The 23441-nt window shown below is 31.7% G+C and overlaps 1 protein-coding gene across 1 annotated transcript in view; it reads left to right on the forward strand.

The window, feature by feature from the left end:
- Positions 1–255: 255 nt before the first annotated feature.
- LOC143222958 (legumain-like) overlaps positions 256–23441 on the forward strand; it is a 33338-nt gene continuing 10152 nt past the window's right edge. Inside the window, exons 1-8 of the mRNA XM_076450194.1 lie at positions 256–751; positions 4573–4670; positions 7466–7547; positions 12305–12390; positions 12795–12867; positions 14384–14449; positions 18090–18159; positions 19976–20094. Coding sequence (XP_076306309.1) covers positions 575–751; positions 4573–4670; positions 7466–7547; positions 12305–12390; positions 12795–12867; positions 14384–14449; positions 18090–18159; positions 19976–20094 — 771 coding nt within the window. The 5' untranslated portion in view covers positions 256–574. The remainder of the gene's footprint in view (positions 752–4572; positions 4671–7465; positions 7548–12304; positions 12391–12794; positions 12868–14383; positions 14450–18089; positions 18160–19975; positions 20095–23441) is intronic.

Below are 23441 nucleotides of genomic sequence, written 5' to 3' on the forward strand. Positions count from 1 at the left end.
TTGTGATGTGGTTTAGGTTTGAACCTGTTTCTCAGTTCCGAAATTTAAAGCTCTTTCACATGAGAAACTCGCGCTACGTAAATAAAGGAAAATGACAAAAGACGAAAAAGTAATCACGTTATTAAATGGAAATGTTATTTTTGCAGTGTTCTATTCATAAAATATGTTAATTTCTTTGGTTTTGACATGGTTCTGTTTCATTGATCAAGTGCGTCACAGTAGATGTTGTAGTAAATTGATAAGCGACAACACGAACAATTAAATTTTATTACATTATACGCCTCTTTGAAATTAGCGAGCAGTGCCATAAGAAATGTGTTATGTGAGGAACTACAGGCATTAATGATATTGTATCACATGATGGGAAGTCCAAAACACTGGAATTAAGTCTTATGACAGTTGTAAGCAGTGGGCTGATAAAGAAATCTTGACGATTAAATGTTATTGTTAGGTTCAGAACAACGTAATACGCTATTTTTGTGTTCAGATTAAGGGTATAAAAGAACACATTTTTTATTTTCGCTGCGTTATAGCATGAAATAACATTTCAGACAGACTATTTTTATTTTTAAAAATGAAAGTTGCAATTTTTATTACGGTTTTAGCATACACCTCTGCGCTTTCAAATAGCAAGTTTAACTGGCATAAACCGAAACCATTGTCGGACTTCGTTTACGGGCAACCAGATTCTTCAAAAATTTGGGCAGTCCTTGTTGCAGGATCGGATTCTTGGTATAATTATAGACATCAGGTTAGAATGAATGTATATCTAATACATATATGTTAAGGTTTCTTCTTCTTCTTGTATTTTATTGTAATTATGTAACTGTCGTATCGTATGATTTTCTTTTGTCATAAGTTAATAACTATCAAGTGATGTCAGTATCCACTAAACTAGTTTTGTGTAGAAATAGAATGATAAAGTTATGATCTATAGAATAATGTTTTCTCAACTATAATGGTATTGATTTTTGTTGGGCTTAGACTTGTTCCTACTTTTAGTGAAGCTCATGCTTCAACAACAGAATAAGCTATTTATCCTTCATCATCACATCTGTGAGAATTACGTTGTGGAACATCTGTGATCCAAAGGAACCCCAGCACAAAATTACTATTGTAGTTATAGTAAGCTGTGGATTGAAATTCCAAACACCAGTTTCATTAAAATAGAACTTTTAGTAGGTTAGTATTCATTGTGAATATAAAAATATGTGTATTTTATTTCTAGAAGTGGAAGAAATAAGTAAACAAATCAAATTACAAAATTACATTGTTCCTCAGTATGCATAAAAATAAGTAGTATTAAACCATTTCTTATGAAAAACAGTGTATGAAACAAATGCTGAAGTGTTATTACACTCCTATATTCAAGTCATCATCCACCAATATATGATGACATTACCACAATACTGAAAATTTAAATTTAAAGAAAACTGAAAGTGTATGTTATGGGTTAACTTGGGTCTGACCAAATACAAGTGTATCCTTACAGTAGGCCATGGGATGAAAATCCAGTAAGTATGTTATTTGCAACAATTATCAAACAAGGTTTCTATAAAATAAGGTATACGTAGACATTACAGAGAACACTTGTTGAGGAATGAGACACGCGTACATTCTTACAGCAGTGATCTTATAAACAAGCAGAATAAACGATACTCTACTCTGTTGAAGTTTGGATTGACTTCTACAATTCTCTATAGTGAAATAAATGTTTAGAGTTTGTTTCATGTGGTATAGGTGAATTGCAGGTACAGTGATAGTCAATTATAGTATGGGGTTCATGGTGGCTCCATGTATATATAAGATTATAGCCACATATTCCATCTACCTGTTTCAAAAACAGTAGTATCCTATTGATCTATATTTTATGTTTGACAGTTGTGTGAGTTGATGTAAATTTGTAAAGAGGTATAAACCAAGCAACTTGTTGACGTCAATATGGGCCCCAGGTCTGCTGATGAGGGTTAAATACCAAGAACGCTTGAGTAGTGATTCATTTCAAGCTAATCCTTAAATATTTAGTTTCCTGGTGAATTCATTATATGATAAATCATTTGTAGGCTATTTTAAATTATTTTAGTTATGATCAATGTAATTGTCTCACTTTTGATCAAAAGATATAAAAATTAGCATTTATTTCAACACAAGTAAACTTTTTAGATATTTACATAATAACACTAAAGTAAAACCAATAATATTATTTATTGTTAAGATATTAATTTGGTTTTTATGTAAAACCTGGCTTGCATTGATTTCATATGACATTTTGGGATAATATAGGATGCATTGGTCCATTTCAAGTCTTGTAAACTAAGTTAAAATAATTAAAATAAAAATATTAAAATCATCCCTTATCTTTCATATACTTACCTAGCTTGTTCTTAAACTCACTTAAATTTACTGTCTCTACAGTATATGAAGGCAACTCATTTTAAAGACCAACTGCCCTTTTAGAAAAATAAAACTGCCTTAACTGAAGATGATCTTACTCTGCCAAAATTTATATTCATCTCCCAGCCTTAGTGTTTGCCCTGATAAATATAAAAAAGATGATGCATCAACACTATCAATTCCCTTACCTTGTATGACAACCTTTCCATCCACCATTCTAAAAACCCTAACCCTTCTCTGAACCATTTTCAACAATTTGGTGTTTCTACTAAGGTAAGAAGCTTAAAAATGAACACAGTATTCTAAATGTGGCCTAACCATTGGCCTGTATAATGAAATTATAACAGCTTTAGACTTGTATTCACTATTTCTGTAGATACGACCAAAATTCTATTTGCCCTACCACAGACAACAACTCACAGCTATGATGGCTTTAGAGACTGATCAAGTATTGCACCCAAAATATTTTTCCTTCATAACACTGATAAGGGTAATCTCATTCAAATTATAGTTATAATCCAAATTAAGATAACCCACATGCATTATCTTGCATTTATCATAAATAAAAACCCATCTGCCATTTATTTGATCTGAATCAATTTGTAAATTAGCAGTATTCTCTTCAAAGCCAGCAACACCCAAGATCTATGTATCATATCCATATTTAAGTAACTTATTGACTACTCCTTCAAATAGTTCAAATTAAAGAAGAAGCACCCTAAAATAAGCAAAACTGCTTCTTATTTAACACCTGTGTAAGTACATTACACAAACCTTTAAGTAATAAAACATGAGAACAGATTTCAGCCATTAGCTTGTGAGGCTTTATCACATAGTCAATATAGTTTTACAAAGGAAAAATATTACTTACAGATCATTTGATATTCTTTGAAAAGCTTACTACTTATGTAAATGAAGATAAGTGTGTACATTTGGTGTTTCTGAATTGTCAGAAAGCATATGACAAGATGTCATATAAAGTGTTTATAGAAAAAAGTTATAGGTGTAAGGGATAAGTTAGCAAATTGAATAGAAAAGTGGCTGGATAAAATAAGGCAGAGGGTTGTACAAATGGAGTTCAGTCAAACTGGATTAATGTCATAAGTGGGGTATCTCAGGATCTTTCTTATTCTTGATTTAGATCAATAACAGATGAAGGAGTAGTCAATAAGTTACTTTAACTGCTGATTATATCAAGTTCTTGAGTGTTTTTGGCTGTGAAGAAGATTCTGATGCTTTACAAAAAGATTCATGTCATTTAATAAGTTGGGTAAATAAGTGCCAGATGAGCTTTAATTATAATAAATGCTACTAATTGCATATGAGTTATCATAATTTGAATTATAAGTATAATTTAGATGCAAACAACCTTAACAGTGTCATGAAAGAAAAGAATTTTGGTATAATGATTGATCTGTCTCTTAAGCCATCCAAGCAGTGTGCTGTTACTAGTTTTAGGGCAAATATATCTTTAGGTTGTATCTACAGAAATATTGAATACAGGACCAAAGAGGTTATAATTTCATTATATAGGTCACTAATTAGGCCACATTTAGAATACTGTGTTCAGGTTTGCATTCCTTATGTTAGGAAAGACTGAATTGTTGGAAGGGGCTCAGAGAAACACTACTAGAATGGTACCTGGGATGGAAAGGTTGTCATATAAAGAGAGGTTAATATCCCTGAAATTGTTTTCTCCTGTAAAAAAGAAGAGATAGAAGGGGTGTGATTGAGGTGTTGAAGATTGTTAAGGGAATTGATAGTGTTGGTGCATCATATTTTTTTTTGTATTTAATGGTGATAATGGTAGGACTAGGGGCACAAATATAAATTTAGGTTGGGTAAGAGTCATCTTCAGTCAAGACAGCTTTGTTTTCCTTGACAATGCTGTGTTAATTACAAAATGCATAGTAATCAGAAAGAGCATGATTGTATGTGTAAACACTGTGTGGAGTATGATGACTAAATGAGGATCAAAAATCATTTTAATATAATGTGTTTAACCTGTTTATGTGATTTTATTTGATACTGTTTACATTTTAAAACTAGTGTTCAGTTTCTTGACTTATTTGAAACATAAAGAAAAAAATATATAAAAAGTGATATGTGTTCATTATGGTGTTTTAGCAAATTAATTAGTAATTTTGCTGTATTGTGAATTGGGATTTTTATTTTCAGGCAGATATTTGTCATGCCTACCAGATTCTTCATTCCCACGGAGTGCCAGATGAACATATAATTGTTTTTATGAAGGATGATTTGGCACGTAACACAGAGTAAGTGAATGCTGTATATGTAACATAGATGTTGTGTATATAAAATACTTTGCAGATTTTAGTTTTAATAACATTACTTAAATAAGAACAAGTTTATTACTTTATTGACATTTTATGCAAAGATTAACTTGTTTAAATATTTAGTAGACACATATAAGAATTGTACTGCAACAATTCTTTTATTGTTCAACCAGATTGATCAATACATTAATACAAAGATTCTTATAAACACTAGTATTTATTAAAACTTTCACAAATGAAGAAAGTATAACAACAATTTGAGAATATCAGGCTCATATTTTTACAAATTACATATCTGAACTTCTAACTCAACTACACAATTGTGGCATAAGAAATTAAGCCTCATGAAGAAACTCATCCAGAAAAATAAAACCTAATTTGCAAAATTGTAATTTTCAAACTTTAAGAGTAATCCTAATTTATAAGACATATAAAGTCTAATCACATTTTCAGCAACACCCACTCTATATTTCTGTTTTCAAGTCTCACTTATTAGTCTCCAGTTCCCTTTTATTTGCTACTATACATTAAGATTACATTTAAGGAACTATTACAGGCTATCAACAAAACATCTAACTACCTTATTTACATAGATTAAAATAATTATTTGCACATGATATAGTTATGGTGACCATGACCTCAATGACCTTTTGTCAATCATTTAATGATATTGGATTCTGAGCTGATATCAGGCCTAAACAAAATCAAAAGTTAACCCAACTAAATGACAGAGCAAACATAATAATTAACAGAAAAATGGAATAATATCATCCCACAAGAGTAGATAAAGTTTGAATGTGTTGAATTTCTTGTTGTCTGTTGTTTACTAATCTATGATTATACTTTGTACTTGATGCAAATATATATTACACATTCATTAACTTCAATTCATTGGTCTGGGACTTTGTGTGTGTGTGTGTACATATATATATGTATATTTCTTTTTCGATGCTACATATTAGAACTTACAAGAGAATTTGTAATATACTGGAGTGGTGTTTTTTGTTGCACTTATTTTTTCTAGAATAATAGAGTAGGAAATTACAAATGACAGAAGGTTTTGAAAGAAAATTTATTATGGAGTGATTTTGAATTATTTCATTCTCTGTGGGTTTGAAACAAAGAAAGAGACTGAATAAAATGTGTAACACATTGAAACAGTCTGTATTTTAGGCAAAGATAACTTAGGTTTTAAAAGATGTGGACTACATGACATCTTTTTTGGAAAGTACTCAATATATTTAAAGAAAATCAATATTTGCAAAAATCTCAAATCATTTTTTTCCAGACTGAGAAAACACGGCATTATATTTTAAAAATGAACAAACCCACTTTTAACAGGATGCAGGCACTCCTCATTTCATTAATGGTTATGGTTATTCTCACTTCACTAAGAAATGTTGTCAGGAAAACATCGTCTGACTTGAAACTAAAAAGATTACTGTTTTTTCTACACAGTACGCACTACTTTACAACTATCTTTTCCATGAAAAAAAAGTGACACTCCAGTTGAATGATCCAGTTTAGTTGATAAATAGAATGAAAGAAACTTAGTTGCTCCATTATGCAAGTGTTTTTGACTGACTAAATAGACAATATGTAGGGAAATTTTGAAAAACCTTGTATAAATTAAAGGGATAGAAGACACAAAGTTTGCTTAATTACCAAACTAAAACATTGTGAAATCATTATTATCTTACAAAATAAGTCTGATTAAGTTATTGTCGTGAATATTATTTTCTCATTTTTCTTCATCTTATAAGCAGTGTACATAGTTTGAGGTAAAATATTTGTAACTTAGTACAGATTCTCTTGTATTATATTATCATACTATAATGGAACTCTTGCTTATATGATACTGGAAAAACTTTTTTTATTACACAATGTGTAACCTTCACCTTCACAAAATTTTTATTCTGTGTGCACATAAATTTGCAATAGGGGTCATGATTTTCCTGTTTTGCCTCTGTTTCCCATCATGGAGAACTTTATTTTTCTCCATTCTCAGAGTGCAGATATGATGTCATGAATATGTCACACGGATCTAATGCAGTGATATAATTTAGATTAAGATATAACTAAACATTAAATTCTTCCACTTATTTATGAGTACCTCTGGTGCCAGGCTATATACCTTTTCCTCTTTTTTTCATAAATGTCATTGGCATGCCTGTACTTGAATAAGTCTTTCTTCATTGTTAAGTTAATGATATTAGTTTTACAGAATCATAACTGCAATTATAGAAAAATAAGTGCAACAAGCCCAGTTACTTTGTGTGTGTGTGTCATAACTGCAATTATAGAAAAATAAGTGCAACAAGCCCAGTTACTTTGTGTGTGTGTGTGTAGTTAATCCACTGATTAGTTTGAAAATTATATTTATGTTTCAATTATTTTTAATAGCAAAACTCTGTGTAAGTAGCATCAACATCATGTTTCAGTTTATGCATAGGGCAAAAAAGTGATTTAAAAAATAAATAACTACACTTGCTAGACTTAATGTAAACAGAGGTTCTGTTAATTTGAGTTTTTGATATATTACAAGGGTTTCCTGTTCTTAAATACTGGGTATTTTATATTTTGTTCAGAATTTTTATTGTGTTGCTATAAAAACTGTAAGTCTTATTATTGTTTTCTGTTATTAAATTTTTGTTTATATTCTTATAAGATGTAAATAACTTGATGTTACTGATTACGTTGTTCTCATTGAAAGTAACTTTTTTATGTCACACTTTATCAACACATTTTTATTTGATTTCTATTATGTATTTTAGGAACCCAACACCTGGTAAAATTATCAATAAACCCAGTGGTCCTGATGTTTATCAAGGTGTTTTGAAGGACTACACTGGAAAGGTAAGTTTATTAACACAACATTTAACAATTGTTGGTCCACTAAGATTGTCCCATCCACTTTTAAAAGAAAAAGCTTGAATGCAGCCCAGATACTTTACATATTTATTGAGCTTTTATCCTTAAACTATGATACATTTACTGCATCTACTAGGTTTGAATGCAACTCATTCCAAAAATTAAAAACAAATAACATGTTGGAAAACTAAATTCTTCTAGGATGTTTTTCCATAAATAATTTACATGAAGTTTCAATGTTGATAACATTGCCATAATGATTATGAATTAGAGCTAGAGCACTCAATCATTCTTTGGTTTGTATACACATCAGGTAATTATTCAACCAACATAGAGTAAATGCTGAATGTTCATATGAACATGAACTTAGTGGCAGTGTGTTTCGGTAACATAAAGACATTTGGTACATTATATCATGCTTTTAGGAGGTCAGTCAGTATCTGGGACCTGTTCTAGAGAGATATAGAAAGTCATTTTGTCTTCCATCAATGAAGTTCTTCATAAAAAATGTAAGGATTTGGCAAGTCTTCCTTGTAAAAGTCCATAGTCTGTTAGATATCAGATATAAATCTCTGATTTGAGTTTTGCTGGTATATATTTCTGAATTGATGTTGCTTTCTCTACATGTTCATCAAATCTGGAGGAAAAAATTACTGATAATGTAATAAAGAAAAGCAGTGGTTACTGTTTGCTTAAAGTAATCCTCTACAGAAGTGTATTCTGCATTTGCACATTGGGTTTATTATTGACTAAATCATCACATGCTAACATTAATAGTAGATTTGTTTATAATATTGCTGCTATGCTTAAAGGTATGATGTGAATAATTATCTCAGTTCACTGTTAGTGAAGCCAGTTCTTTATGTTATTGTTCTCTTAGAGAAACACCAGAAACAATATCTTGGCTTGGACCTTGCAAATTTACAGAAGTTTCTTTCAGATAGTAAAGGGAATATTATAAAGTTGTTAAGCAAAACAGATGAATTCAAAGGATACCAGTATATTTAAATAAGCCATAGTTTTTTTCTTATCTTCAGCAACCCAATTGTCATTAAACATTTAAAAATTATCATTGTCATACAGAGTAATCTGATGTGTGAAATAAAGATGGATGACATTAACAGAACTTTTTGCAACTTTCAATATTCTCAACTCAGCATGTAATACACACACATTAAGTAGTGGAAGATGTAATGAAGCTGCTCCATGCTGGATACATTTTTCAGAGATTGTCTTTAATAGTTCCCCACATTTAGGTGAGGATTTAAACTAAATGGTTATTCCTTTAATTTGTTTAATACAATTTGGTATTGGTGGAAATAAATGGGAATTTTACCTGTAAATTGAGTCAAGCACCCTAAACACCTAGCCATGACAGCCCTAGTAATAAATGAAAAAAAACAAACGTTCACAATTTGAATAGTGGCAGAGCTATTACAATATGTTGATTGTAAAATTCATTATTGAATTCTCTGTTCACCCTTGAGTCTAACATTTCTTGAACTCAAAAGAAGTAATATTTTAGATTAATTTGTGGAGCAAATGTGCTCTGAATGTCAAAGTGAAGAAATTCAACCAAGCATGGGTAAATCGGCGGGAGTAACTATGACTCTCTTAAGGTAGCCAAATGCCTCGTCATCTAATTAGTGACCCGCATGAATGGATTAACGAGATTCCCACTGTCCCTATCTACTATCTAGTGAAACCACAGCCAAGGGAACGGGCTTGGAGAAATCAGCGGGGTATATACTCTGATATGATAGCTTACCTCTTCTCACAAAATAACTGTTGGTGCAAATTTTCAATGCTTTCCATTGTCCTTTCACCTCCCACTTCTGCATATCCCCATGCAACCGCCATCCACCAATAGGAGAATAACACAACCCCCATCATAACCAGAGCTCTCTTCACATTTGCACTCTTAAATCACTTCTCAGTTGCCAGTGGTACTGTACAGATGTGCTTGTTTTAGCTTATAGCAGGGGTTCCCAACCTTTTGGCACTCGCAACATGAAAATGTAATTGATGAAATAAAATTAATGTTATCCCTAGCTACTTCTAACAAGGCTTCGCGACCCCTTAGGGGGTCACGACCCACCAGTTGGGAACCCCTGGCTTATAGGTTTGTTGATTTATTTTATTTATACTACATACTTAGGTGTTTTTTTACTGTTTATTCAAATATTTACATTTTGGAATGGTTGAAAGTTTGCTTTTTTCAATTTTTAATATTTTTCTAGGAAAAATTCACACTGTCTATCCTGTAATCATGCTTAATATCAAGTATGTTGTAACCCTTTCTTCTGTGGACCTAGTGTATAATTTCAGATGCCACCAGGTGTTGGTTGTGTATCTCTGTTGTATGCCTAAACAATTACATCATAGGATTGAGTCATGCACAATGTAGAAATGGAGTGTTCTCTTGGACTGCTAGTAGTTTTATCTAGTAGTTTCTTGCTTCATAAATATGTTCCTCCCAGACCATACATTCATGAACTAACACAAGTAAGGCAGATAGAGATTGCTGCCCATCTTTTATGCTTCATGATGTTTAGACTTATCCTACCACTGACCTGATATACAATTTTAGATGCTACCAGGTTTTGGTTGAATGAGTCCATTTATGTCGTGGCTCTGTTTTTCAAAATAGGGTATTGTAGCCACCTGTTGCACTGTTCCAAATGATGTGGTCCTCCAGACTCTTGAACATGTTTTCCCTTCTTTCTTTAAGTAGAATATGGGAGTCCATATCACTTCCCAGTTCCTAGCAACTTGTTGATGGATTATGGAGACTTATCCTCCTAAGTGATGAATCATGCCACTCAATTGAGAGTAAGGTGGTGGCATTCTGCAGGTGTCAATGGCAAATAATACTTGCTACTGTAAACCTGATGTACAATTCCAGATTCTGCATTGTGTTGGTTGAAGCACTTCACTTATATCTGTAATTGTAGTGTACACCTCAGGTTTAAGTGTTCTCCCAACCATCTTTCAGATGTACATTCTCTGTGGGTCTGGTGTTGGTTGGAGATCGTCCAGCTAAGTAAGTCACGTATGCTGGTTGGCATCCCTCTGCTTACTGGGTGACAAATGCTCACTGCTCCCAGGTTTTGAACTGGAGATGCGCATCATATTTGTAGTCCCTCTTCCTACTCTTTGCTGAATGTTGGTTTCCAGCAGATCTGGTGTTATAGCTGAATGCAACATGTTTTCTTACTTGTGAAGCTGGGTATCCTCATCCTACTGTGGACTGAAAGTACTATATCCATTGCCACCAGGTTTTGGACTGGAGATGTCATCCCACTTGGGCTTTTCACCATCATACAATCCATTGGATATTGGTTCCAAGTTGATTTGGTGGTTGTTGTGTTGAGAATGTGCACAAGTGTAGACAGATTTTGATACAGAAGCTTGTCTTCTCTACTAATTCTTTTTTTGAGGTTAAGAAGTAGGTGATGCTGTATCTTCCATGGGTCTGATGTACAATTCCAGATACTGCCCGGTGATGGAGGAGGTTGAATTACCATTATGGTCTTTCACATTCTAGCCAATAAACCTAGTGGTCCCATTAATTGACCATACTTTTCTGGGACTTCTTCATGTTTTTCCATTTTTTATGTTCATAACACAGTCATAAAAGGGCAAAGAGTATACCTAGATTAGATGTGATGCAGTGTGATGTTTTCTGTTTCAGTTTTGTAAATCCTGGTCTCTCTTTGGGTTCTTTCTGAAGGGGTATCATTTTTGTCACTGGCCTTCTACCAGTTCATTGTGGGATTTTGTTTTTTTTGGAGAGGAGATGAGATGTTGTATTGGAAGTTAACATTTTCCTACACTGAAATGTATTTTTGATAGATACTTACCTCTTCTTACATCTCCCACTCAGTCGCCTCACTTCTGATGATGTATGGTGTATGTCTTTTGATCAATCTAGAAGTGATTAATGAGTGCAACTTTGAAGAGAGTGCTGGTTACAATGAGGGTTGTGTTGTACTCCTTTTGATGGAAAGCTGCTTCATGATTATTTATTTGTGAATGTGTAAAAGCAGGAGGTGGAAGGTTAGTAGCAAGCATTAAAGTTGCACCAACAGAGGGCAGTACTGACTGATAATAGCTATTTTGTGACAGGATGTGTCTATCAGAAATACATTTTCAGGTTAGGAAAATGCTAACTTTCATTGGCATTTTAAGTGACAAAAAATGCACACTCCATACACTTTCCTCTCTTGTGTTGTTGTTATTGAATATTTTTATTATTATACTTCCTTATACTAATATTTAGAAATGGTGTATTATTTAATGTGTAATACATTACAGTAGCATTTTCAAACATTTTAAAGAAAAAGAAAGTTACACTAGGTTGCAATCCACCAATATGCTTGTAAACTGCAGCAGATTTTAACGTATTTGTAATTGAATCTAGTTTTTACAAGTAGAAAAAAATAAAAAGCACAGTGTGGTATTTTTTTTATCAGCCTATTATATAGTATGTGGTTTAATATTTGTTTTTAAAAAATATATTTTTTCTGTATGGAGTTACATGTGTACTGTAATTGGTAGTCTGGTGATTATATCTAAATGATATTCATGCTTTTTTACAATAAATAGAGCTGATTTTTCAGTTTACAAAAGGTATTATTCTGTAAAGGTTTATTCAGATGCTTGGAAAACATTGTGTAACGATTCTTCACATTTTCAACTGTTTAAGTGTGGTTTGATCAATTTCCTAAATTTCATTGCAGGATGTCACACCACAGAATTTTTTGAATGTTCTTCAAGGAAATGAAAAAGCAATGAAAGGAGTTGGTAGTGGAAAAGTTCTGAAGAGGTGGGTGTTAATTATCAAGTGAATATAACTGTTTACTGATATTCTATTAGTACTTGAATGTTTGTTTTCATAACAGTTTTATCTATTAAGTGTAAAATATTCTTTTTAGCTCTTCACTTAGAAATATATTTAGCAAGTTTTTATCCATTTTAGATATAAATTTGACAAAAATATATCAAAGGTTTATACACCTGCTTCTCTGATTGTCACTAACATATATAGTTCCATTTATCCTATGTATAGAAGTAATAAATTTATTTTAAAATTGTTTTAAAACACAACTGATGATTAGACACAATATTTAACACTACATTAAATTTTCTGTCAATTATAAAATACACAGTTGATTAAAATCAGATTATGTTTACTAATAGTTAAGTATTGAATATTCTTTCCTTTACTAGTGGGCCAAATGACCATGTATTTGTAAATTTTGCTGACCATGGAGCACCTGGAATAATTGCTTTTCCTAGTGATGTAAGTGATGTTTATATTTTATATTAATATTAAGTATGTTAATAATTTTTATTATTTGCAAACATTAATTTCACGATTTATCTATTCCTCTCAGTTTGGCCCCTCATGGTCAGGTGGCTAAGGAGCTCACCTTGTAATCTGAGGGTCACAGGTTCAAATCCCCGTCACACCAAACATATTCACCCTTTCAACTGTGCACTTATACCTCTATAGACTTGTACAATTTTTCAAAATGTTTCAATTATGTGCAGAATAGTATATGTGATTAAATGATAAAATTTAATACAAAAACATGGAAAGCTGTAATTTTATCATAACACTTTTTTATAATAAACGTTGCTAGTAACCTTTCACAGAGGCTTTCATAGGATAATGTAAATCTGGCTGAATTTTAATTTTTCTGGGCAGTATCATTACAATTATTTTTGTAAGAGGCATGTTGGAATGGCTGCCCTTTATTTGCAAAATGTTTTCACATAACACAAGCCTTGTGCTCCTGTATACCCAAAGGTCAGTGTGGTTCACTTGTGTCTCACCTGCAAATCATCGTCTGACAACCCTCATCAAGAGGTAGTGTGACACACCCTCCTGGAGCATGTGGCTCCTTTTATTGAATTCTACTGAACTATCACTTTAGGATTTTTCAGGAAATAATAGCACTGATTTTCAGTGGGGAGGAAGGGTAGAAAATGTTGACAGAAGGTAACAGTCTATCAGAAATACATATTCAGTATAGGAAAATTATAACTTCTGGTAAAGTACCTCTGGTCAGAGTAAAACAATGAGTCTTTAGGTGTAGAGTGGCTAGGGTGAGACAGGCCATACATAGCAAGTCAACTGCATTTAAAACCCAGCCATCAGACACCAACATCCATGTGGGGTTAGGGAATAGGATAATCCTGTCAGCAAGTCAAGTTGCACACCCCAACCCCCAATCTGTGAATGGGATACATGATTGCAATGTGATTAATTATTTCACCAATCCAGGAACTCGCTATTTAAATGATCAGTATAGTAAATCTGTCTGTGTAATATAAACTTTCATTTAAAACCAATCTGACAAGAACTACCTCCAGTGCAACAACATCCTTCAGATAGCAAAATTATTGAGTGATGGCTTAAGAGGAAGAACTATATTAATTTGCAAGTTCCACCAATGTGACTCACAGGTGGAAAGAACAAGAGTGTAAAGGAGTGAAGGAACAGGGAAACCTATAATACATATGTGAAAACTCAAATTGACTCATGTTTGGATTTTGGTGTCAAAATATTACAACTTTAGGAAATGATGAATCAAAGTACAGCATGTTTTTCAGACTTAGTGTGTGAAATCATGATTCAAAGTTTTTAAAATCATTTTATCATTTATTGTGAAATATTTTGTTGTATCCAATTGATGTACAGTAAACTTAGAAGTGGCAAGATCTTGTTGAAAATTAGGCTTATGTCATTCCTGAAGCACATTTATATCTACATCTAACAGTTTTAAAAATTTTTTTCATGTTACTTTATGTAGGTTTTGAAGGCAACTGATTTAAATAATGCCATAAAGAACATGAACGATAAAAAGATGTATGGAAAGGTAAGTTGTGTTCATCTTGTTTAAGCTAATTTGGTATAATTCTTCATTATATATTTTTTTTATTAAAGAAAAGAACAATTTTGAGTTAATTAGTGAGCATCTATCATTTGGACACCTTTACTCAAGAATGTTTTAATTTGTAAAAACAAAATTATTTCAGTGTATAAAAGTACCTAGCTCAATTCATTTATATTGCAGTAAAAGAACATAACAGTCATTTCTCTTTTGCATTTATTTTTCATTCTGTACACGTGTAGATTCTACACTACTGAAAAGACCTTTACATTCATTGCAATATAGTTAGTTGCCTTTGTTCCTTTGTCATTTCTGGATAGGTAATACCTGTTCTGCCCATGGGATAATATTTGCTGCAATACTGCAAAAATGTTGACAGCACTGTCTTTCAGTGGTAGTTTGGGTAATATTTTGAGGTGGGATTGACAAACATTAGTGTAGGGATCATGTGTCCTGAGAGTATGGTGTTATAAAATTTGATCTCATAGTTAACTCTCTTTCTCTCAAGCACAAGCTCTTAGTCTGTTGAAATGTAAGCCCCTTCTTTGTAAATAGCAAATACTCTCCTAAATTTTAACCTTTAACATTAATCTATATTTCTTAAAAGTCTTTATAAGTTATGAAAATATAAAAAGGTTAAGTATATAGTAGGATAATGCTCTGTCTCCTGTGTATTTTAATTGCATCTGATTATCAATAAAATTGTTTCATTTTCTTTTAAACTTCTGTGTCTTCAAAATTATTCTGTAATTAATATTTTGTTCATCCTCCTATTATTAAATGATCCTTTCCCATTCTCTAAAGCTTACTCATTTATACTTAAATGTTTCATAGTATTATTACAGATATGTTTGTGGTGTACTTTGCTAGACATTAAAATATTTTGATGTCTTTTCTATCTGACCTGTTTTCTTTAACATTAAAAATATGCTGATTTTGGTATGTAACAAATTCTGAATGTTTCAAGGTAGTTATGTTTGGACTAACTCCTCTTTTTCCTTGTCACATTTCATGAGGTACAGACATGAACTCTTTTATTGGTATTTCACTAAAAATATTATCACAGTAGTGGTCTCAAGAAAGTTTTAAGAAGATCTAAAATTTATTATTATTCGTATTTGTTATGCACATGTCTAGGATAGGCTTTATGTAATATGTGTTCCATATAGCTTGTTTCAATTTGATTTTTATTCTAGTAGCTTTTTAATCTAAGATGGATGCTCAGTGAGTTACAATCAGTAAAAAAAAGAGGATAAAGTCTTTCTAGATACTGGTTTTTAATACTTTAACCAAAGTTTCAGACACAGATATAATAATAACATAATATAAAATTGTTAATTTAAAAAGGGAAATGAAGTACAGAAACAAATTGAATAAAATGCAGAAATTATATTTTCAAGACTACAAGTGTGGATTGAAAAAAGAAGTAAACAAACTAGACTTGAAAAAGTGTCTAAATTATTTTCTCAAACTACAAATCCCATTTTGAATTCACATCTATGGTATTTATTAAATAAATGATTAGTTAAACTCTGGATTTTATTCAAATGCAGAAAGTATAGAAATTAAATTATTCAGTGCAAGAAACAAGGTGCTTGAATTAATTTTAGGACTACCCTGTGAAATACTCAGTACTGCATTCATTACTATTGTCCAAGTTTCAGTAACTTAAAGGGGGTGGGCAAAAAAAGTGGTTCCCCTTGAAAATGTTATTTGTTATATTGTTTATTAGATACAGAAAAATATGTAAAACTATATGTTTTAGATCACCTCTGCGAGATCTGATTTTAACACTAGCTTTTGTAAAGAACTGAACTTCTAATGATTTTAGTTACATTTTCTCATAAAAGTATTGTACACCTATTGTAGTTTGTTAGATCTTCTTGTTCTAATTATTCTACATGATGAATAAAAATGTTTCTGTAATTGTGGAGTTGTTAAAAGATATCTTAGAAATAAGAGAATTGATGTTATGGAATGGCCAGGTCATTCATCTGATATAAATCCAATTGAAAATTTGTGGGCTGAGTTAAACCACTTAATGAAAGATCACAAGCCAGACACGGAAGATAAACTCTAAAAAGTACTCAAAGAAAGGTGGCAATCAGTCAGTCAGGAATATCTGTACAAACTCACTGAGAGTATGCCATGTTGATGCAGAGCAGTACTGAAATGCAGTGGAATGCTAACTAAATATTAACTTGTGAAACTGGTTTGTGTTATTTTGAGTTTTGTTTTTAGGATTGATTATTGCAGAGAAACATGTTTGGTCATTTTGTAGGCTAACTGAAATAAGATCTAAGAATTATATTTTATGAGAATATTGAACTAAACTCATGAAAAATTCAGGTATTTATGAAAACCAATGTTAAAATTAGAATATGAGATCACATTTGAACAGATCTCATTGAGTGCATTTTAAAAATATATAGTTTTGCATATTTTCCTGTTATCTGATAAGAAATATAACAAATTAACATTGTAAATTGTTTTCTGTAATGGCTTGTAAAACTATAATTGATAATAATAATAATGCTAGAGAGACTGTTATATATATACAACTTTCTCTTATAAAACAATTTCCAACTAGTATAAAATAGAGCATTTCAAATTAGTATAATAGTGCTTTAAATGGCTTATACCTTTCTGAGAATCATGAATGGCTTTGAAGAGCTTATGTTGGTAGCAAATAAATGTTAAGAATATTTCAGAGAGTGGAAATATTGACTTTCAGAAATTATCTTTAAAAATAGCCCTACAACCTTCACAGGAATTTGTTTAATAGCTGTGCATACATTTTGGCAGAGCATATCTAGGTGTTTTTGCTGTAAGCTTCAATGTTTGAATGGCAGATAACAATGAAATAAATGATGAAATCTCTCCTTCTCTTTCAAGAATTAGTATAAAAATAGTCATATAATCTGTGCAGGAGTTTTTTTTAGTAGGTTTGAATAAAATATTCATTGTCATTGCATCAAATCGATGCATTTTGAATTTTATTTAACAATTGGAAAATCAGCTATTTTGCTATTATCAATATTTTAGCAGTTTTAGTGAGTGAAATAGAGTGTCTTGAGTGCTGTTTTAAGAACAAGTCTGCTTTTCAAGATGTTTTTCCCCACATGTTCTATTAGAATTTTGTGTAATTCCTGGGTGAACCATATTATGAACAACTTCCTTGGTGACCTTCAAAATCTTTTGAGAAAATAGTACTGAAAGCATGAAAATTGTATGACACTGGGTGGATATAGAATTTCAAAATTATAACTTGCTCATCCAAAAATACTCTAAATAAAAGTTTGCAGGAAAGTACGTTTTAGCAGAAAATAATAAATATGATTGTTTTATACTAAGATATGACAATAGTACAACTTCAGATTTATGTTTAAATCTTTCCAGCTGTATTAAAACATAGTGTTCTATAATAATGTATTTAATGAACAAGTTTTTACTATCTCTCAGTGGTATATATCTTGTGGATCTACATTTTCATTGAATTTTATATTACTTATTTCTTTGAAGTGTATATTTAAGGGTATATACTTTTAATGTTTTAGAAGAGGCTTTTTCTCTCATTTTGTATCATCACAATGCCTTTCTTTATCACACATGGTAATGATTTTAGATGGTGTTCTACATTGAAGCTTGTGAGTCAGGATCCATGTTTAAAAACCTGCTATCTGACAACATCAATGGTACAGTAAAAATTTGATATAATTTATTTAAGCATTTTTGCACAGTAGTTTCTATGATATTCTTTTGCTTACAGTTTTTTTAAATTATCTGTTAAATGTTCATAATGCCATTGCATGATGTGATGTTTAAATGAAAACATTAATAAAATCTATATGTATTTTTATAAAATATTCAACACAATAATAATGTCTTATTCTCCAAGTGTTTTCTCATAATGTTTAAGCTATATAAACAATTACAACAATGCTAAAATAGTGGAATGAGGATGATAATCTGATAGTTGTTAAAGTTTTTCACCTCCAGATATGTAATTTTGAAGAAAAAATCATTTTAATTGTGAAATTGTCTTTATAATCATACTGTACTTTGTTGAGTAAAGGCTCTAATTGGGTTAATTTGGGAAATACAGTTGTAGTGTATGATAGGTGAAGGAATGGTCAGTGAATTGCTTTGATTTGTTTATGATATTAAGGCTTTGAGTGTTGATGGCTGTAAGGATGCTGCTACCTTCCAAATGGATTTAAGTCATTTGGTGAGTTAGATGAATAATTGGCTTTTTATTGCAATAAATGTAATGCGAAAAGCTATGATAATTCATCTAAGTATAATTTTCTTGTGAATAATGTTAACAATGTTATGGAAAAAAAAATCTTGGTGTTTCAGTTGATCAGTCTCTTAAGTGAAGCTGTTGCTATTGACAACAGAAATAGTATTTTGGGTTGTATTTACAGAAATACTGAATATAAGTTTCCAGCAATATAGGTTATGGTCATGCAACATTTGGAGTTCTTGATTGAGTGTTGTTCTGCAAAATCAAAAAAAAATTTTTATAAATAATAATAAAGAATAAATTGACATATCTGAAGGAAAACTTTTTCTAATTTACTTTGTGCAAAATTTTGAGCAGACACCATTCATCAAGTAGTAAAGACCACTGAAGGGTGTTTGCTCAAAATGTTGCACAAAATAAATTAGAAAAAAAAAATTATTTAGATGTCTCAGTTTATTCTTTATCCTCATTTGGAGTATTGTGTTCAATTTTGAGCTCTTTACTTTAAGAATCCTAGACTCTGAGTTGCTGGAAAGGATTCAGAGGAGGACTACTAGGATGGAAAGGTGTCATACAAAAACACATTAAAATCTCCTAAGTTGTTCTCTCTTGAAAGAAGATGAATTAAAGTGTATCTGCTTAAGGTGTGCCAAAAAAAGGTGTGAGTTGATAGTATTGATGAATCATATTTTTGTGTATTTCATGGTCAGAATCTTGCAAGAAATTTGCACATATGAATTTTGACAGGATTTACCTTCAGGTGTGGTGGATGAAATAAATTTGAAAGAGATTAAGAGAATGAAGGCTCAGTAATTAAACATACGATCAGAACTGGATTTCAATTGCTTTATTCAAGTGGATAAGATAGCCTGGATGGCAAACCCTTTTTGTCTCCCAAAGGTTGTGTTAATTTAGTTATTAAACTATCAAAAGGAAGGAAATCAAGCCAATTCACCTGTACTTTGTGCATGAGATCTTACACCAATATATATTTTTATTTTGCTACAACTTGATGGTATAATATGGTATAATGATGTCATCATTATTTGTTTCTTCTTCTAGGTGCACACATGCACATTCAGTATTTTTTTATACTATAGTTTGTCTGTGGTTCGGCAAAAGTAAAACAAAAGTAGCATGGCAGTTTTATATGTATTTCTCTGCCTTCATGGAGAAAAGTAAGATAATTTTTTAACTTAAACATATGGCTAAGGGTGTAGGGTAAACTGTCTTTAGTAACATGTCAGTGGTGTTTTTGTTTTCAGTATTTGCAACAACAGCTGCCAATGATAGAGAGTCATCCTATGCATGCTATTATGATGAAGAGAGAAGAACCTATCTGGGTGATGTATATAGTGTAAAATGGATGGAAGATTCAGATCAGGTAGATCTCCATGTTAAATGATGACTAACCTTGGATTTTGTGTTCAGATCACGTGGATCTTCTTGTTAAATGATAACTAACCATGGATGTTTGTGTTCAAATGAGGTAGATCTTGATGTTAAGTGATAACTAACTATGGATATTTGTGCTGAGACTCAACAGATTTCAGTGGTTAATCTTCAATATATTATGTTGTAGATATCCATAAGAGTTGCACAATTTTTTATTTACTAGCTTTATAATAATGTAAACTTTGAAAGTCCAAATTTTAATATAAATATTCTCATGGAAACCTATCACACTATATACATGTAGATATCTTTTTCCACATTATCATATGTATTAAATTTCATTAATTGTGAATTTTAAAATTTTGTTTAAAAAGTATTGAAAGTTTACATTTAGCTTTGGATGTTGCATTTTGTTAGTTTCTCAATCTTGTGGGGATGAGTGACTTTCATGTTGATTTGTTGTTGATAGTGCTCCATCTGGCACAAAAGTGATAAGAAGTTCAGTACTTAAATTAACCATTTCACAGGTTTAATGATGGTAAGCCTGGTAGTGTATGTTGAGAACTTTTCATCTGGGATGATTTAATAAAATGTATTTATTGAAACAGCAAATGCACATGACATGTAGAAAGCTTTTTTCTACCGTATATGGGGGTAATTTGGACTGAGGAATAGTGCATATTGCAAACTAACTTCATACAGAAATATGAATGTGGGGTGTTTTTAGCTTGAGAGTCTATGATTAGGGAATTAGTTACTATACCAGAAGTTTAATTTTCAATGATTACATAGAAGGCAGACATTGTGTGACCATAAAGTGAAATACTCATACAAGGACTTATTAAAGACAACATTTTGTGACTGGAACACAGAAGAACCAAACACTCCAGTATACCCTTAGAGATTTTGAAAGAACTGTTATGAGAATAAAAACGTCTTCATTTGAAGGGGCATAAATTTATATTCAAAATTTACAGCAAATCGAAATGGCCCACAGTAAAATATGAAGCTGTAAGAGTAAAACTTCCACATCACAGAACATCATAAACAGGCACTACTGTGGTAAAATGTAGAAATGGCCCACAGTAAAATATGAAGCTGTAAGAGTAAAACTTCCACATCACAGAACATCATAAACAGGCACTACTGTGGTAAAATGTAGAAATGGCCCACAGTAAAATATGAAGCTGTAAGAGTAAAACTTCCACATCACAGAACATCATAAACAGGCACTACTGTGGTAAAATGTAGAAAGTTTGACATCAAATTCCTACAGAGGAATAGCAGCTTATCTTATTTACAGGACTAGCGTGATTGAAGCTTTATAGGTTTTAGAAGTGATAAATGCCATAGATTACAACTTAGTCATGAAATTCAAAGATTTATTTTCAGTTGGATTCCAAGACATAGATAAAAGAAGAAAATAAAATATCCCATAAGATTAATATTGGAATATAATCCCAACACATCAGTTAGATAGACGAGTCAAACTTGCAAAACAGGCTATTTGGCTATTTCCATCATTATCTAAGTAAAAAAAAATAGCTTACACTCTGGACAGGTCATGCAGCATTCAATTGGCTGATGAATGTTTGCAATCACAAAGACCAGATAGCAAAATGGCTCCAAAATCTTCAAGAGTATAATTTTAACACTGTGCATAACCACAGGCAGAACCATCTATTATTCTGAACTCCATGTATAATAAGAAATGTATGCACTAGTTAAAAAGAAGAGGAGATGGTAAAGATAATCAGTCAGAGTTACAACAGATTATAATATATGATAAAACATCCACAGGTGATGAAGAAGAATTAATGTGGTTCAACACTCAGATAAGTGTTATTATTCACAGATTCATAACAAGTTCATAAAATCATTTATGACAAAACATTCCATACAGCTCCAAAACAAAGATGCACTGAGCATAATGGGGCTTATTATGCCATCAATAGGGCTTGTTATGTCAAAAGTTGAAGATAATGGTAGACAGAAATAATGACTACAGTTAGTATTTTCACAATCTCTACATTTAGAAGCACTCAAACATTTCAAAATCCTTTCAACAGCTGGGTACTTAGATGTTAAGCACACATTAGAGAGAGTATGTTAAGGAACTGTAGAGAATTGGAAAAATCGTTTCAACTATACTTTGAACTAGAAGGTCCATGAAAAATTGCATAAATGCTACAGCATTATTGTGTTGGAGCATCACTTGGGAGAGTTGCTTTTGATGTTTGGTTCTGTGCTTCAGAGTAAAAGAAAGAATAAATACATCATTCTTTCACCAAATGGCTAGATGAATATGCTTTTGCAAACCAGGAAGAAGAAACCATAGCAAGGAAAATCGTCAATGAATTTGTTTTAAGATTTGAGGTGCTTATGGAATTTAAATTTTTGAAATTTTTAAAAACAAAAAGACCAAGACAACAGCAATTATCCATCTCCTGACAGAATGGTACAGAGAGAGAGACAAATGTGCAATTTTAAATCATTTAGCTATTTATGCTTGGATGAACATCAGAAAATGTGGAATCAAATTCTTTCAATTCTATTTATGAGTTGACAACTGGCAGTAGATGAAACTACAGGCAACACAACACCATTGGTGATGTTTGGTAGAGAACTTAAAGTGTCATTAGACTCTCTGTACTCACATCAGAAGAATAGTCACTCGGCAACATATTAGGTAAAGAGAATAACACAGAGAAAAGACTAAAATCAACTAGTGATAAAACTAAAAGTAGCTGCAATGTTAATAAGACTGCATTTTATCAATGTGGTTGTACAGCCCCTGCCTCAAGAGAGTTGATGGGTATTGGAAAGGGCCATATGTTGTACTATAAAGAATCAGTGATGTGGTTTACAAAATTCAGAGGGGTAGAAAATCCAAGCCATTGGTTGCTCACCATGTTTGTCTTTGGAATTATGTTGTTGAGAATATGGCAAGCTGGGCAACTTCAAAGAAGAATATACCAGTAGAAAGTCAACCTGCTCAAGAACTCTGGTTTAACCATTTCCAGAGGAACACTAAAGAGTGGCAAGAAGTCATTTCATGTGTGAATTTAGTGAATGAATGAGTAAGAAGTTCAGTGTCAGTTGAAAGAGTTTTAGTAAATTTATATACATATTATGGATATGTACAAAAAGTCTTGTAACTTCTGTTGAAATATTATTAGGAGGATCATAGTTACTTCATATACTTTAATAATTATTTTACTTTTCATACAAAGTAAGATCTGTAAGTACTGTAAAAATATTAAGAAAGTTACCAAAGGGGCTGAATGACTGAAGGTTATTGTTCTGTTTGTGTATTGAAACTGTTTCAGGTACTTT

The sequence above is a fragment of the Tachypleus tridentatus genome, chromosome 8 (assembly GCF_004210375.1).
Source record: "Tachypleus tridentatus isolate NWPU-2018 chromosome 8, ASM421037v1, whole genome shotgun sequence".
NCBI classification, from domain to species: domain Eukaryota; kingdom Metazoa; phylum Arthropoda; class Merostomata; order Xiphosura; family Limulidae; genus Tachypleus; species Tachypleus tridentatus.